We start from the raw sequence: 18,694 nt of genomic DNA on the forward strand, positions 1-18,694 counted from the left end.
CATGGTGGTCACTTCTGCTTACAACTCATGAGCTATAACTGTGCTGTCCAATACAATAGCCACTAGCTGTATTTTTTTAAATTTAGATTTAAAATAATGAAGATAAAATGTATAATTCATTTTCTCAGTTGCACTAGCCACATTATCATATTAGACAGTACAAGGTTTAGAACATTTTTATCATCGTAGAAAGTTCTGTTGCAGACTACCAGGCTAGAACTTTAAGAGGATGGGGAAGTACAGTTATCTTGTATGCCCAGAGGTGGGAAAGAAGGAAATATTACCAAACTTCAATAATGTCTGTCATCATTGGTAAACTGTATGCTTGAAAATTACTCCTCAGATCCTCTATATCCTGTTTTTCTGTTTTTGGGGGAGTGGAATAGGGAGGAAGGGGGCTACAAAGTTAGTTGGGTGATATAAAAAAAAAATACATATACACACGAATGCATACATACTGCTTCTGTGTGAAAAAAAGAAAACTTAAGGAGTACATACTTGAAATTAACATTCTGCCAAGCAGGAGTCATTCTGTTGGATGCCTTCCTCTGAAGGAAGACTGTATTGCATTTGTGTGGCTTTGGGGAAGACATTCAGCAAAGAACACCACAATTCCCATTGAGCTCAGAAAATGTGATTAAGGAGTTTGAATGTAATTACCCAAAGTTTGGCTTTTCTTTTAAAGAACCCATTCATTTTAGAGATTCCTTGATACTGTAAACCTGACAACTCAATCTGGTTTTCTTTTAGGAAGCCTTCCACCAGGAATAGTGTGAGTCAAGGATGAGTACATGAAGATGAAGCCCATGCAATGAGGACAGCCTAGGCCGTGTTAGGCTTTGACTTAAATCAGATTTCATCTACGGCTGAGATGCAGAGGAGAGACGTAGTGAAATATGCAGAGCTCCATTCCAGTTCCTTTCTTATTTGTTTGATGTACAGGCTTATTTAAGTGAAAGGTGGGACACCAGTAGATATACATTCAGACAAATCACCCTGCAGTTATTGCTCAACAGAGTAATAATAATAGATTTGGAGAATGTTCTGTGTTTTCAAAGACAGAGGTTAACAAGCAATGGACAAACCTTCCGTTCTTCTCTATCCCAAATCGTTTGAATCGTTTGACTGCTATATACAATCCCCAGCACTTGTAAAATAAAAAAAGTATGGAGAGAGAGAAAGCAAGTAATCCAGCATAGTTTGTGACAGAAACTGTTAGCCCTCTTTTGTATTGTTTCTGCATCGTCCTGTCAAACATCTGGAAACCAGCATATTGGCAGTCGTCTCACAACATGATTTTGCATTTACATCATCGTGCTAGCTGGTAGAATTTTTTCCCCCAGGAAAAAAAATCGGCAACTTTTGGTCTGTCAAAAGGTCAAGTGATGATTAGTGATGTAGTCTCTCCTAAACACATGGTTAGCACAGAAAATTTAAATCAGTTCCCCAAAATTTGGTAACCATTAGATTATTTCCTAAGTCACTTCCGGATGTCAGGCCTAAGGTAGAGAGGGGGACAGGGCTATTTTGAGTTCTCCGCAGTTTTCTACCAGAGAGATTTAGTTTGGCAGCTGATCCAGCCAAGGAAACGCTCACGCAAGGGCAGAGCTAGACAGGAAACACTTTTCAAAGTGCTGTTTTGATAGAGGATCAGGAGATCAGGCAAAGAGCTGTGAACTTTATGTGTAGCCTAGGCCATGTAGCACTAGGCTAGCCACCTGAGGGTATGGAGTAAGAAAGGAAATTAAAGGAGAAGGGCCAGAGATCTTACAGGCAATTTTCTTTTCTCAAAAGAGCAGTGCTAAAAATTATGAATTTCTTTGAAGTAGAGGAACATAATTAATGAATTTCTTTATTGTTGTTGTTGTTTGTTTGTTTGTTTGTAAAACATTCTGCCATCATTATTCACCTTTACTTTTTTTTTTTTTTTTTTTTTTTTTTTGGCATTTGAACCAGGTCTGGGAGAATAAGATTTTTGGGGTTTTTTTTTGTTTGTTTTGTTTTGTTTTTATTATTATTTTTTTTATTATACTTTAAGTTTTAGGGTACATGTGCACATTGTGCAGGTTAGTTACATATGTATACATGTGCCATGCTGGTGCGCTGCACCCACTAACTCGTCATCTAGCATTAGGTATATCTCCCAATGCTATCCCTCCCCCCTCCCCCCTCCCCACCATAGTCCCCAGAGTATGATATTCCCCTTCCTGTGTCCATGTGATCTCATTGTTCAATTCCCACCTATGAGTGAGAATATGCGGTGTTTGGTTTTTTGTTCTTGCGATAGTTTACTGAGAATGATGGTTTCCAATTTCATCCATGTCCCTACAAAGGATATGAACTCATCATTTTTTATGGCTGCATAGTATTCCATGGTGTATATGTGCCACATTTTCTTAATCCAGTCTATCATTGTTGGACATTTGGGTTGGTTCCAAGTCTTTGACACATGCACACGTATGTTTATTGCGGCATTATTCACCTTTACATTTTTAACATGATTGTTAGCTTAGACTACGAGAGCTAACCTCACCCATTCTAACCACCTTTTTATAGCTCTCAGAAGAGCTGTCTTCTAAGGAAAACACTGCATTGAGCAAAGGTTGTACTTTTGTAAGATGGACGTTTTATAATGATAAGTTTTGACAACTTGCTCTGGTTGCCATGTGTCTCCCAGTCCTGCTGGTGGGTGGGTATTTGTCAGGAATGAGAATATGTCTGAGATGGTCTGCTTTATAGCAGCCAGTCTTGATTTTCAACTTCCAGGGCCTTCGGCATCCTTTTGGCTCTGTAAACATAGAAGGCTTTGCTGCCCTTGGCTGTGCTGTTGGAGAAAAGGAGAGCATCCTGTTTAGGGAGGTGCCGATCTTCAGTTTCAGAACCATTGTTTGACACCTTTAGTTCCCCCCGTGGACTTCATGTCCTTCCTTGTCCATAGTTTGGAACTTACAATCTGAGTATTCCTTCTATTGAGCTACTCTTCAAGGTCTACAGAAGCCACTTTTGTTTATAAAGCTGTAATTTCTCACAGCAGATCATTTCATTATTTCTGTCTTAATTACAGAATTTCAAAGAAAAATAAAATCCTTATCTGTACTTAACAAAGACTGCCAACACTTTTCCATAGACCACCAACGATTCTTGTTTTGTAGCTTTTTGTTTATAAAGGCAATGTTGTATTCCACAGCATCATTACACACACTCTGCTTCTGTGACTCAGACAGCTGGCAGGTCCAAGATAGAGCATATGGATGACGCTCTAATGACATCTGTCCAGTTGTTGTAATCACATATTTGGTGGACAGCTGAAAGACCCACTTTCACCTTAACTGAGTCTATGTGACTAATTTTAAATTTACTGTAAACACTTTGTTATATGTCTCATGCTTATTAATACTTAATAATAATTCCACAAGCATTTCTCTCAATTCTAAATCCCAGAGCACCATAAAAACTGGCAAAATATCTTCCCAATTAATTATGAGAAATTCATCTGTACAATTTTCTTATTAATTCTCGTATCCAAAAGAACCACAATATACAACCCAAGACCCCAATCATTAGAATAACCACAAAACCGATTCTTAATTACCTCTTGCCTGGGACACTGCAGAAGTAACCAAATCGGTCCCACAAACATAAGCCTCTCTAACCCTGCCACCTCCCCCAGTTTATGTTACGTAATATGGTGAGAATCTTCTTCCTCAAATAATTTTTATCCTGTCATCCCTGTTCTCAAGAATCTTCGGTTGTATCCCATTTTACACCAGGAAGTTCAAATGTTTGAATGGAGATTTAAAAAGTCTAGCTATGCTTCTTGTACATCCCCTCTAGGAGCACACCCACTCTAATCAAATTGACCTTTTTAGTTTAGCTGGGTTCCAACCAGTTCTGTTCTAGCTCCTGAAGTCAGCGTCAAGAAATATTTGTCTTGGCCAGGAGCAGTGCCTCACACCTGTAATCCCAGCACTTTGGGAGGCCAAGGCGGGTTGATCACTTGAGGTCGGGAGTTCGAGACAAGCCTGGCCAACATGCAAAACCCCGTCTCTGCTAAAGATATAAAAATTAGCCTGGCCTGGTGGCGGGCACCTGTAATTCCAGCTACTTGGGAGGCTGAGGTGGGAGAATCACTTGAACCTGGGAGGCGGAGGTTGCAGTGAGCCGAGATTGCGCCACTGCACTCCAGTCTGGCAGACAAAGCAAGACTCTGTCTCAAAAAGGGGGGAAAAAAAAGATGTTGGAGACCTAGGTTCTAGAGTAAACTCTGCCACTACCTAGCTAGGTTGACCTTTAACAAGTCTATTTAACTTTTTCTTAGGTTATTTCTAAGAGAGTTTCAAAATGAAAAAAAATACTATGTGTTTGTAATTTTATGATTATAATTCCATTTAAGTAAAATAACAAAAATAACACTCGTATCATAGACATTAGAGAGTTCTTACTTGGAAAGTTTCATTTCCTAATGACATCACTGAAACAGCAGGTATGACAGAGGGTTCCCTGACTTTGATAGTTTTAATTATCTTAATTTATCCTCTGTTCCTCTGCCTTGGGCTTATTAAGTTTTGAATTAGGTATGAAAATTATTAAGCCAGGGGTATAAATTACAATTCATTAAATAAATTCATAATATATTTTATACGCTTAAAATGAAATTATATTCCAAACTCTTATAATTAAGTGTGAACAATTTGCATTTGAGATTTTAAAATAAAGCCTAAACATTGGTCCCTTCCTTCTTCATTAATTTATTTCTCCGTAAAGGCCTTTCTTCCTTGAGGCCTGTGAGCCTCCAGGCCTTTGCAGCCTGTAGTGGTCTGCACTTCTCTGTTTTTCTTTCCCTGAGAGTGCTGATTAGTGACTTGCGGTGTGGATTCTGATTTATCGCAGACCAGAGCTGCCCCTTAGGGGCTGAGCAGAAACACTCATGAAGGAGCCCTGATTAAAAAGAGTGGTAATGAAGACAAATGTTTCAGAGGGAGTTGAGAGAAAACCAGTCCTTGGCATTCCCCATAGCTCCTCTGAGCTTTTGAAAAGGAGGTAGTGGTAGCCAAAGGAAATATTTCTTCTTTGTTGTTTATTTCTCATGGCACTGGAAACATTTTTCTTTTCCTCTTGGGTGTTCTAATTCTCACTTGTTAACTGCTTTTCATGCAGGGTTGCAATTAACCCCTGGCAGATACCTCACCGTGTTCTCCTTATAGCCACTCTGTCCCCAAAGAAGTTTTTAATGCTTTGACCTATAACCATTTTAAAATTCTTCAGACTTGACACTTGCCTAATTTCTCAGATCATTAAATCACACTTCTGGTTTTTTCCAGTGATTTTTACTAAATTTGATGTTAGGTACCTATAATCACCTTCCCTTCTTCTTATTTTTACAAGACAGAATGCCAGCAGAAAAAAACAAATTCCTGTTCACTTGGTAATTTTAAACACAACCAGGTCAAACGTTTCAAATCTAGTGTTAAGTCCGTAACTGAAGGCACCATTCCAAAATTACTTGAGTATAGGTGAGAACTTGACAGATAATTATGATTGCTTGACCTGGGTCTTGGGGCATCTACCAAATCTTAATGGTAGTCTCACTGTCTGTGGCCATGTGAGCTATAATCTACTGCCCTGGTCAAACTTAACCAAAATTCTGTTTTCTTTCAGAAGATTCCCTAACATTGGAATAAATGGTAAGAATATAGATTGTTTGTGCCAGGCTTATACAATGGGTCTCTAAACTATATTGAGTGGTCAAAATGCCACATTCAGAATACTTAGAGAGGGAAAAAGATAAAGTGCCTTGGAAGCCGTGAAACATTCTAGGGAGCAAGAGCACACCACTGTGCATGCTTCTGGTTTGTGTGCTGCAGACTGTGTTAAATGCAGAGGAGGCAAGGTGGAGAGAAGGAAAGACAAGAGAAGTGGAAGATAGAGTCCACTCCCCTATCCCCGTCAATGAGAAGAAGCTCCTTACCAGGTCTGTGTGGGTCACGGGGCAAGATCAAAGAATCCAAGCAAGGTTCATAAAATGCCACCACCCCTGATTCATGACCTGACCTACTGAAAGGTTTAACTTCCAGAGGCAGGTTGTGGTTTCTGATCCAATCAAGTGGATTCCTTTTCTTGGAGAAAGTCTCACTGTACTGAAAGAATCTTGTCAAATATCCAAGGCTAAAGGAAAATTTTAAATCTAATCCAATCAGATGAAGAAGCTGATAAAAAAAGGTATAACCATTAGTGGGAGAGCAGCATTTAAAATTCTCTCTATGGCTTTTCTGGGCTTTTTACCTCTGTCTCAACCAAAACAAAAACAAAACCCCAGAACAACAACAAATGAGTTGAATGTTGCTCAGATTTGGAGTATTTGATGTTACCCCTTTCTGATGAATGTCTGAGATTAAAGATCTGCATTAAAGATGAAATAGAACACACTAAGAAAAGGGTTGGGTAAGAACTTTCACACGTACTTTTGTTTCTATTGAGGTTGGGTCCATCTTGAAGATCAGGCTCTTCCCCAAATACGAAGGCAAGGTCAGGGTCTGAGTTAGGCTAACTGATGTCAAGTACAAGTTCTGTAGGAAAAAACAAAAATTGCTGCCACTCATCTACCAAGAGACAAAGATTTAGGCTGCTGGACTAATTGCCAAGTTTGTAAGATTACTTCAGGAGCACCCTCCAGGCTAGTAGAATTCCGTGCAAATTTCAACAATTTGACATTACTTCCCTGTTAAGTAGGGAAGAAAGACTTAGTAATTTTCAGGACTGAACCAAATTCCCCCTCAAGTATTGATGCACTCTCTTCCCAGTCTGAAATACTGGCATACTGTTCTTTATTTTTCCTGGCTTCAAACAGGCATATTAAGATTTCATGGATCTCTGAATCTTTCTTTGAGGATCTGGGAACACATCAGAAAAACCAGATAGAAAAGAGGGAAGAGGAAATAGGTTATTTCCTTAGCCTCCTGAAGCAAATGAATTGGAAGGGTGCTTTCTGTGACTTTCATTGGCCTGCAACTGCCTGGAATCTCAAAAAAAAAAAAAAAAAAAAAAAAGGAAACCCAAAAAACCATCTTTGATTCCTTACTGTGTAATCTTTTAACAAAGTATTTTGCAAACATACTTAGCATGTGATTTTCACATATGTATTCCAAGGAGCAGTGGAGCAGAGTTGGAGAGATGAAAGCATTTGAAGACTGCAAAGTAATTTTAAATTGAGGGATATACTAACAAAGGAGTCATATACAAAAAGGGAGGAGAGGTAGAGTTGGCCTGATGTGGAAAATAAATATTTCATGTAGTCTGCTCTAGTCTGGCCAGTATGAATTAAATAAAAGTCACATTCATAATGAACACTGGAGCAATTATACATCCTAAAAAGAAAGGGAAGAAATACCATTTCGTAATAAGAAGATGAGGATCAATAATAGTAGTGAACACTTGTTGATTTTTTAAAAATCAACGGTTAGGCACTGTGCTCAGACTTTATGAGCATTGTCTCACTTTTCATCGTTTTATAAATTAGGAAATTGAGGTCTTGTGAAAGTAACGTGCCTGGATTGACACAGTAAGCTGGTGGAATGAGGATTCGGAACCATGCATGTCTGATTCCAGAGCCCTCGCTTTTTACACCAGCCTCTACTACCTCCCTGTGTGACTCTGGTCAGTTAATCCATTTATAAAATGAGAGTATTGGACTGAGCAATTTCTAGATCCTTTTGGTTCTAGAATTATAGGAAAGTATTTTAAAGTCGAGAGAACTGTGTTATGATGGGACATTAGAGACAAACTGAAATAGTGATTGTAATGACATTTCAAGTTAATGATAGCTAGCATTGATGAAGCCTGTACTATATAATTATGTAATTATATTTACAAACACCTCATTTAACCTTCAAAACAATCCTTTTTGACATCAGTTTTTTGTTCCTAAGAAAAGTTAAGTAACATCTCCAAATCACTGAACTAGAATTATTCATGAAGAGTCAGCCACATCAAAGATCCAAAAGACGGGTTTTAAGATTTCAAGTGGTTAATACTCTACTTTTCTCTTAGATTGTTGTTGTTTTTTTTTTTGAAATAAAACATTTGTACAAGTCAGTAAAAGTGATATACAGTATTTCTTCAAAACTGGAATGTTATTAGAGTTCTTGCTTGAAAATAGTTCCAAATTAAACATATGAGGTTTCCAGTAGTTTGAAGACTTTAGAATCCGACTTGAGATCAAATCAGAACTGAGACAGTGAGGTCACCTAAACTGCGACGTGTGAAGTGCCCTGTTTCATGCTTCTTATAATGACATGATAAGGCCATTAGTGTTATCTTTATTATAACAGATGATTATAAATGGTACAGAGTTGGTTTCTTATTATCTGGTACTTTTTGTCACTTAGCCCTAATTTTCTTAATTCAAAGACATATTCTGTTAGTACTAGGGAGCAAGTTTAAGACTGACTTTGCCACACTAATCAAATTACATCAGTGTCAAGTGCTCACTAATTAACACAAAATTTATATCTGCATTAGGTAAATGTCATTTCACCACAGTGGCCTGAAATAAGCTTTTTATTCCTTTGAATTAGCATACCATTTCATTGTAAGTATTACAAACAAGCTAATGACAACATTTAGGCCCATGTGCATTTGTTATTTAGCTGGAAATAGCTAGAAGACAGTCAGTACTTCCAAAGATCTGTAGGAAAATGCCCTGCTTCATTTTTTAACTGATCAGCTAGCTGACTTGCCACCTTGAGGTCCTGTGTGTACATCATAGAAGGGCTTAGCAGACTACTGCCACCCCCTGTCTATATGCAGCCCACGGGCTAGAACAGTTCTCACATTTTTAAATGGGAGGAAAAACATCAAAAGAAGATTTTATGAAACCTGAAAATCATATGAAATTCACATGTCAGGCTCATAAATAAGTTTTAATGCAACAGAGTCATGTCTGTTCACTTATGTATTATCTATGGCTGCTCTCCCTATGATGGCAGAGTTGAGCAGCTGTAACAGAGACCGTGTGGCCTGAAGATACTTACTGTCGGGCTGGTTACAGAAAATGTTTTCCAACCAGAAGCTCTATTCCAAATTCTTTCCTAATGTGGCATACAAAGCCTTGAGGATCTGGCTCCTGTGTGCCTCTCCTGCCGCTGCTGCTGCTGCTGCTGCTGCTGCTGCTCCTGTTTCCGCTTCTGCCATGGCCACCGCCACTGCCGCCTCCTCCTCCTTCTTCCCTGCACCCCTTCGCGCCTGCCTTCCCCGCGACCGGCAGCCTGAGCTCTAACAATTCTCAACTACTAGCACCTCTTAGACTCCAAAATGCTTTGCACCTATTTAAATGTTTTCCCGTGCTCTTCCCTCTACATAAAATCATTTCTTTCCATCCTGAGTACCCATGGCAAGCTCCTATCTTCCAATATTTTTACTTAAGCATCCCCTCTTCTTCTCTGCACCCGGAGCATCTTGGACATAGCTTTGTTTCCACCTTGCATTCACCCACTAGACAGTAAGCTTTTTCAAGACAGATACTGTCTCTTCTTCATCTCTGTATCTGTAGAACAGGGTTTCTCAGCGTAAGTACTGAAGGTATTTTGGACTGGACAGTTCTTTGTGTACTGTCTCTTCTTCATCTCTATATCTGTAGAACAGGGTTTCTCAGCGTAAGTGCTGAAGGTGTTTTGGACTGGACAATTCTTTGTTTACTGTCTCTTCTTCATCTCTATATCTGTAGAACAGGGTTTCTCAGCGTAAATGCTGAAGGTATTTTGGACTGGACAGTTCTTTGTGTACTGTCTCTTCTTCATCTCTATATCTGTAGAACAGGGTTTCTCAGCGTAAGTACTGAAGGTGTTTTGGACTGGACAGTTCTTTGTGTACTGTCTCTTCTTCATCTCTATATCTGTAGAACAGGGTTTCTCAGCGTAAGTACTGAAGGTGTTTTGGACTGGACAGTTCTTTGTGTACTGTCTCTTCTTCATCTCTATATCTGTAGAACAGGGTTTCTCAGCGTAAGTACTGAAGGTGTTTTGGACTGGACAATTCTTTGTGTGCAGCTGTTTTATGCATCGTAGGATGTTTAGCAGCATCCCTGGCCTCTACCCATTAGACAGTAGCACGCCCCCTTCCCTCAGATGCCTCCAAATATTGCCAAATGTCCCCTTGTGGACAAAATTGTCCCATTTATTTATTTAGAGATGGAGGCTGGATGTTGTCGCCCAGGCTGGAGTGCAGTAGCGCGATCTCAGCTCACTGCAACCTCTGCCTCCCAGGTTCAAGCAATTCTTATACCTCAGCCTCCTGAGTAGCTGGGATTACAGGTGTGCGCCACCACACGCAGCTAATTTTGCATTTTTAGTAGAGATGGGGTTTTGCCATGTTGCCCAGGCTGGTCTCAAATTCCTGGCCTCAAGTGATCCACCCACCTCGGTCTCCCAGAGTCCTGAGATTACAGGTGTGAGCCACTGTGCTCAGCCAATTGTCCCCATTTAAGAACCACTACCCTGGAAACCAGCAGTAACCAGACCCTGGTGGGTGCTGAGAAAATGTTGAATTATTCAGATAGTTGATTCACATTGAATTGTATACATCAAATGTAAGAATTATTAATTACATTTCAATAAAACTTTTTTTAAAAAAAGTATTGGTTTACTATTAGTTATTATTAGTGGCATTATTATGCGGTGGTTTCCATTTCTTTTCCACAGTGGCCACCAGTGCAACTGATTTTGTCATATACTGTACTCATTGATGCCAAACATATATATCTTATTTAATGCTGACTTCAAACCTGGGAAGTTGATTTGGTTATCTCTTCTTAACTTTTTGGAAATGCAGACACAAAAAGATTCAGCAAATTGCTTAAAATCGAGGTAACTAGCAAGCATATATCAAGGGATACATGACTCGGCTTTTGTCTAGTTTCAAAGCCTGTACTCATTCCATCTGACCATGTTGCTTCCATAAGCCACATGCCAGCCACATAATGAATTTCTTGATTAGAATACAATGCATATACCTACCAAAGATAGTATGTGCATATAGCAAATATGAGCAATTTCTAAATAATGGGAGCATTATTTTTGTTCAAAATGCTAAAAACTGGGGCCGGGCGTGGTGGCGCATGCCTGTAATCCCAGCACTTTGGGAGGCCAAGGTGGGCAGATCACCTGAGGTCAGGAGTTTGAGACCAGCCTGGCCAACATGATGAAACCCTGTCTCTACTAAAAATTCAAAAATTAGCTGGGCGTGGTGGCACACGCCTGTAATCTTAGCTACTCTGGAGGCTGAGGAAGGAAAATCACTTGAACCTGGAAGGCAGAGATTGCAGAGCCAAGATTGCACCAGTGCATTCCAGCCTGAGTGACAGAGCAAGACTCCATCTCAAAAAGAAAAACAAAACAAAAAGCTAAAAACTGAATTATCAGTAGAACAGCCCATGTACTCTGTGGACGGTGATGGGGTTTTGTTTTGTGGGAGTTGTTGTTTTGGTTGATTCGGTGTTTCCTTTGAGTCCACTGAGGAGCCACTGTTTTCTTCCATATCTTTAGATCCTGATATGGTAGGACATGCACAATCTATTTTGAATCATCATGAAGATTGAATTTTCAGCCTACAAAAACAAAAGAAAATTCTTAGGGCATCAGTTCTCATCTTTCAGATAGAACCTAGGACCTGTGAGGCTGGTAATCTTTGGAATAGCACTGTATGGTAAAACTTTCTGTGATAATGGAAATGTGGCGTATCTGTGCTGTCCAATATAATAGTCACATGTGGCTGCTAAGTGCTGGGAATGTGGCTATTATAACCAAGGAACTGAAATTTTAAATTTCATTTAATTTTAATTGATTTAAATTTAAATAGTTTATGTGGCTATTGGCTATCATTTTGAATAGCACAGCTTTAGAAATCTTAGCTTTGACAAAAACCACAAACTTAAGTTTATCCCCAGCAAACATCTTAGGTGCCAGAGACGGCAGATTTGGATTGAATAAATTATCCATGTTGAGTATCTACGTGGGAACTCCTAGTTATACAGTGCAGATTCAGAGATTACTGTTGTACCTTGGCTATGTGACTTACACACAGACCAAATTACTCTGCTGGGGGTAAATTCATACTCCAGTGTTACTTCAACATTTCTGAACATCTTTTTGTAAGCAATTTTGCATTTTTTACTGACTTGATTGTTGTAGTAATTACAAAATAAATTATCCATTTAGGGGGCAGTGTTGAAGCATTGAGGAATAAAAGGATAAATGTGGTATATTTGATTGTTTTCAGTGTTAAAGAACTCTTATTGGAATAAGAGACTTTTGCTTTATTGAAGTCTTATAATTTTTTACTAGAACATTTGTTTTTTGGCTCTTGATCCAAATGACAGCTGAATTTAGGAATTCAGCAGAAAAGTAACAATTCTTTTTGGGCATTTTTCTGATTATTTACTTTGAAATGCAGAGGATTCCATGTCTTGGAATATTTTTTTCATACCCATAAGATTTGAATGGTGAAGATAAGAAAATTATAATAAGTTGATAGGTTTTCATTGGCAGTACATTCTTAAAAAGAAGAAAAATATTTTATTTCAAATGCTATCCTAAATTAGCTGTAATCTTCAAGTTATTTTTAAACCCACTTTATGCTTTTGCTTACATTTGTTTATTAAATCTATTAGATCTAGAAAAAAACAATTAGAGACAGAGATGAATTTTTTATTCTTGGGTTTTCAAGAATTGTTTTTTTATTTATACCTATTTTCCCCCTGTACTTGTATTGCTAGTGATAGAAGTTCTGAATTACGGATACATTCTTAGGCTTAAAGAGTACACATTTTTTCCCTTAGAGTTATAGATGATCTAATCTAAAAAGTTGGAGGACTTAAAAAGAAAGTGTGAAGATTTTTTTTTCTTCATTTCCTGATTTGCTTCTTTAAGGAAGTGTGAGAACGTTAAAGATGTCTGTGATCTGGCCAAACGAGGTTCACAAATGCTGTTTTCATATTTGTGGTTTTGGTGTTTCCTCTTACACATGTGTCTTCCTTCTTCAGTTTCTCAGTCTGTGGAGAGAGCATGGCTGCACCCTGTGCATTCTGGGCACACATCATCTGGGCTCAGTGCGGGCTTTGTTTATAGCAGAAGCCATAATGTATAATGTTCAGGAGTGGGTGAGCTACCTAAGAAACTCCCTTTGAAGGATTCCTTGTGTGGACTGCTTATCAGAAAAAGTGTAAATGCTATTATTGACTGTTTCCTAGAACTCATACATGCAGTATAGTTCAGTGCGATTAAAAGTCATCATGCTACATGATGTAGGGAATATAAAAAATGAAGAAGGCATGCTCCCTGGCCCCCAGAAACTTGGAATTCAGTTGATAAAAATACAACCCTAGTGACCATAGAATAAGGCAGATGGAGTTCTCTCAGAATGCAAAGAAAGGTAAAATTTGTTGTAATGGGTGATCAGAGAAAGTTTTATGGAAAAAATGCCGTTTGAGCTAGAATTTGAGGAATACGTGGAATTTTGGCAGGAGAAGATTGAGGAAAGGGATACCTACTGTCAAGACACAAAGTGATATGACCGGGCACAGTGGCTCACGCCTGTAATCCCAGCACTTTGGGAGGCCGAGGTGGATAGATCACTTGAGGTCAGGAGTTGGAGGTCAGACTGGCCAATATAGTGAAACCCCATCTCTACTAAAAATAAAAAAAATTAGCTGGGCGTGGTGGTGCATTCCTGTAAACCCAGCTACTCAGGAGGCTGAGGCAGGAGAATCGCTGGAACCCAGAAGGCGGAGGTTGCAGTGAGTCAGGATCACACCACTGCACTCCAGCCTGGGTGACAGAGCAAGACTCCATCTCAAAAAAAAGGAACAGAGTCACCAAGACATACACATACTGGACCAATTTGGGAAAGTATGGAAGTGTGCTTTGAATATATAGCAAAGGATATGTGAGGGATAGCTGTGGAAGATCCAACTGTCAAGGAAGGTTAGGACCAGACTCTGAAAGTAGAGTGCTGGTGAGAGATGTGGAACAGGGGACAAGAGATGGAAGGTTTTGAGTTGGGGAAAAGTATTCTGGCAGCAGGATTGAAACATTAAAGAAAAGTAACCCTGTTAAGTGGTTATCACAATCAAACATTTACCAAGTAATCACAGCAAGTGGATTCAATTTGTAAAGTCACATAAAAGTTGCTTATCTCTCCACTTTTTTTTTTTTTTCTGGAGAAACAGCACTCTGGCATTTGGCCATCTTAGTATGGCCTTTATATAACTTTGGAATGCAAAAGAAAAAACTCTCTTTGTAAAGTCAATTAAAAGCTAATTGTTTGTGATTTTTTAAGTTAATAAATATATATTTACATAGTTTATAGTTCTTACATAAAACTTTCATGTTCTTTTCCTTATGAAATGACTCTATGACTTTGGGCACATTACAGATTGTAATGTAGTGGATTGATGGTACATGATTTAAGAGAAATCTTGTACTAATCTGCAAGTATCCTGAAAAATGTTAAGTAAGGAAAAAGCATGCCTCCCTGTGCTCTTTGTCCATTTGAGTGTTTTTTTTTTCCCCCCAAAAGTATAATAGTGAAATGGGGCAGGCATGAAGCCCGTGAGAGATCATTGCTACCACTTCTACTTTTCATTATCATGTCTCTTTATCCTGATTCACCTGTACAACGGGACTAGGCTGCTTCATTTCAACACAGTAATGAGTATTCATCCTCTGTTGCCCTCAGAACTTACACCAGTACATAAATGTTCAACATTTATGAATTTATGTTGAAGTACATAAATTCTTCAACAAGGGGCCTTTACATTCATATGTAGGGCATTTGATTGCTTAAATATTGAAACAATTATAAAGAAGTTAAATTAGGCTGGGCATGGGGGTTCATTCCTGTAATCCCAGCATGTTGGGAGGCCAAAGTGGGAGGACCGCTTGAGACCAGGAATTTGAGACCAGCCTGGGCAACATACCAAGACTCTGTCTACAAAAAAAGTGTTAAAAGTAACCAGGTATAGTAGCAGGAGCCCATAGTCCCGGCTACTTGGGAGGCTGAGGTGGAAGGATTCCTTGAGCCCAGGAGTTCGAGACTGCAGTGAGTTATGATCACACCACAGCACTCCAGCCTGGGCGACAGAGCGAGACTCCGTCTCAAAAAAAAAAAAAAAAAAAAAAAAAAAAAAAAAAAAAGATTTATTTAAATGGAGTAGTTTTACTCTTATTTCCACTCTCATTTTCTCCTTTTCCCCAGATATATACACCTTCTCATTTATTGGTGTTTATTACATATAAGATTCTCTTGTTTTATTTTTTTTTAATTAGCTAAGTTTATTATTAAGGTACTTGGCTATGTACTGTATATACCTTATCTCATTCAATCTTGTTGACAATCTACTAGGTAATTGTTATTATTTCCATTTTAGAGATGAGGAGACAAAGACTTAAAAAGGTTATTTGCCCGGTTAGTAATTGGCAGAGCCAAATTTAAACCCAGATCTGTACAATTGAAGCCTACTATAGTACAGTGGCTTTCTTGATGCTAGATGATGTGGCCCCAGTTTTGGTAATGGAGGAATACTGATCCAATCCAAAGTGGATGTTTGCATGGAGGAGTCAGAGAATTTTAAGAATGAAAGGGTACATGGAAGCCATCAGCCCTCATGTAAAACAAAAGTCCTGTGTATCTGATAAATGTTCTCTGTTTAACTAGATTTGTATAGTGCCCTGGGAGTACTAGTTAGCATTAGTAACAACATTCTGGGGCAGGGGAGGGTGGGGGAACGTATCATCAGAAAAAATGGATTTGGGGATATAGAGGTGAAGGCAGGAAGAGGCAGTCATATAGAATGATGTGCTTGGAAGATCGCTGCCTTTTCATGTACTGCATCTGACAAAAATGGATTTGATGACATCTGGGATTTGCTTCAAAATAATAGAGGAGGAGGGAAGTGGATTTGGATGTGGATGGGACGGGATTGGCCTGGTTTGATGGTTGTTGGGGTTGTATGATGGATGCATGGGTTTTATTATATTTTTCTATTTTGATGTATGTTCAAAATTCTCCATAATAAAATGTTTTTAAAAGTTATTTGAAAGTACTGTTCCCATGATTTTATAGTGGTCAGATTATGTATATGTTTTCTTATCCAGAATTCCCTTGGTTTTTCTCAGAAGCTTTTTCTTCTAGCATTTGTTCCCTTTTAGAATCTCCCTCACCTCTCTTTCTGATTATTTATTAAAAGAACTCAATTTTTTCAGTGCTGAGGGAGAAGTTAACTATCAAATGCCCATATAGCTACAGTATTGGGATAATTTATCTAATTTTTCTTATGAGTAAGTTCTCTTTGACTTTATTTTTGAACTCAACTTGCTTGCATTGTTCTTGTTAGTAAAAAACATTGCTAGGATGTACTTAGTAATTGGAGTCAGCTGCACTTAAGACTGTTCAGCCAGACTGTTATTTTAGCCTTCGCTAGTAGGGTTTTTAACACCAGTTTGACCTTACTTTGAAACATTCTCAAAATACCATACGTTAATATCAATTTATATACTTTCATATTAAGGCAGGGCCGGGTCCCTGGGGAAAAAAATAATGAAATTTTTACTTCCCACAAATGTAGAATAAAGGTAGATATTCTGATTTTGTTTTTTAAAGAAAAATAGAGGTAAAGACTTTAAAATTTTTCTTTGGTCAGGACATAATGCTTGCAAATACATTCTAAAATATAAGTCGGCCAGGCATGGTGGCTCACGCCTGTAATCCCAGCACTTTGGGAGGCTGAGGCGGGTGGATCACCTGAGGTCAGGAGTTCGAGACCAGCTGGCTAATATGGCGAAACCCCCCCTCTACTAAAAATACAAAAATTAGCCGGGCATGGTGGCGCGTGCATGTAATCCCAGGTACTAGGGAGGCTGAGGCAAAAGAATCACTGAAACCTGGGAGGCAGAGGCTGTAGTGAGCCGAGATTGTGCCACTGCACTCTAGCCTGGGCGACAGAGCAAGACTCTGTCTCAAAAAAATAAAATAAAATAAATAAAGTATAAGTCACAGAAAGATAGGACACCTACAAATTAGGGGTGCTGGTTTCATTGGCCTGTGTGTCCTACCATTGCTTTGGGATAAAGACTGAATCCTCAGTGTGAAGCACCAAGTAGATGGTGATTATTCATGAAATCAGAAAGAATTTTTTTCCTGAAATACTAAATTCCCATAACTTATGCAAATTACATTTTAGGCAAGTAATGCTCAAATTTTCTCTAAGTGTTCTGAAAATAAGTTATAAGTTTTTGTTCATTTCATAGGAGGACAGTTGACTCCTTTCTACTCTTTTTTTTTTTTGCCATTGTCCCTATTTTTTGCCACTGGTAAACTCCTGCCTAGAGGAATGCCAGAGGCAGAATAAATTTTGGAGCATAGATTTTTTTTTTAGGAGGGTTATAGTATCCTGAAGACTTCGTTTCTTTCTCTGAAGACACAACTATCAGCAAATCCATATAAGGCAAGTGACTCCCTACCATCTCCTCCGAGTCTTCTACGTGTATGTCTAGATACTATGACAGATCCAGTGCCTGTGAAGACCTGGAACATTTCAGACAATCACACAGATGTTTTCTTATGCTATATATAGGAATTAAGCAAGTGTTCCATAATGAAGTGTCCCTCCAACCATTCTCTATCTTCTGGTAATGCAAAAGTGTTAGACATCCAGTAAGCAGCCCTTTTTAGGTCTAAAATGTTGACTACTTTATCTCTGTTACCTTTCTGAAATGTTTGGCCTAATATTTTTTATAACATCTCTGTGAAAGTTTGAAAATTTATGATTGTTGATCCTCAGTAGTCAAAAAAGTAGTCATTTAACAATACAATATTTCTCTGCGTGTTCTTGAGCATGTATTTAAGTTAGCTTTAGTTAACCCTTTATTTTCTGGACTTCTTCAAGTCAGCTCTTAGAATTGTTTTTACGGGTTGCTGAGGAAGCTAAAGGTCAAAGATATTTTCTTAGTCAGTTGATTTACCTCAAAGAATTACTTCATGTAGATTAACTGAAATAATGATACTGCTAAGATTCGCAGATTAAGATCATTATAGCATTTGAGTAGGCCCTCAGTGACAAATTGCTCTAAACCTGTTTGGCTCACCACCATAAGGTTTAAAACATAAAAATATAAAAGTGCTTAAAATTTTCTTTCTGTTTCCTTATCAGAAATATTCATTTAGACCATAACAACTGTTAGAACAAGATAACAACTCCAGGCCAGCTGTCAAATGTTTACCATTATCAAAACTCTCCCTGGAGGGAGATGCAACTTTGGCTCGCCTCACCGGCAGTAATTTAATTTTTCCTTCATTCTGACTCGGAAATGGCAGCATTTTTCAAAGCTTCCTCCCACTGATGGCTGAAATTTTCCTTGTGAAATGATTTCCACCAGTCTTGAATCTTTCTTGTTTCTGCCGTCTTCACCTTTGCTGATGGTTCTGCAACTCATCACCAGCTATGCAAACTGACAGTTCACATCCTGGGGCAGCAGCGGGGTCTGGCCTGCAGAAAGGAGCAGCCTGACCAAATTTACGCTCACAAGATCTCTTAATTCACAAAAGCATTTGCTCTAGTTCCTGTTCTCTGCTGCAGGGGCTACGGAGAGGGAGTGGGGGCTGGGGGAGGACCATTGGGAGAATGTTCTGAGGAGAAGAGAGGCTC

The 18,694-nt window shown here is 38.8% G+C and overlaps 1 protein-coding gene across 10 annotated transcripts in view; it reads left to right on the plus strand.

Annotated features, from left to right (window-relative positions):
• BCAS3 (BCAS3 microtubule associated cell migration factor) overlaps positions 1 to 18,694 on the plus strand; it is a 717,859-nt gene that overhangs the window by 452,112 nt on the left and 247,053 nt on the right. For 2 of the 10 annotated variants that reach the window (XM_063599311.1, XM_063599310.1), the window contains one exon: positions 751 to 7,375. The exons of the other annotated variants lie outside the window; for them this stretch is intronic. In XM_063599311.1, coding sequence (XP_063455381.1) covers positions 751 to 776 — 26 coding nt within the window. In that variant the 3' untranslated portion in view covers positions 777 to 7,375. Of the gene's footprint in view, positions 1 to 750; positions 7,376 to 18,694 lie in introns of those variants that run through there. 10 annotated transcript variants of the gene reach the window in all.

Source organism: Pan paniscus, chromosome 19 (assembly GCF_029289425.2).
Source record: "Pan paniscus chromosome 19, NHGRI_mPanPan1-v2.0_pri, whole genome shotgun sequence".
In the NCBI taxonomy this organism is placed as follows: domain Eukaryota; kingdom Metazoa; phylum Chordata; class Mammalia; order Primates; family Hominidae; genus Pan; species Pan paniscus.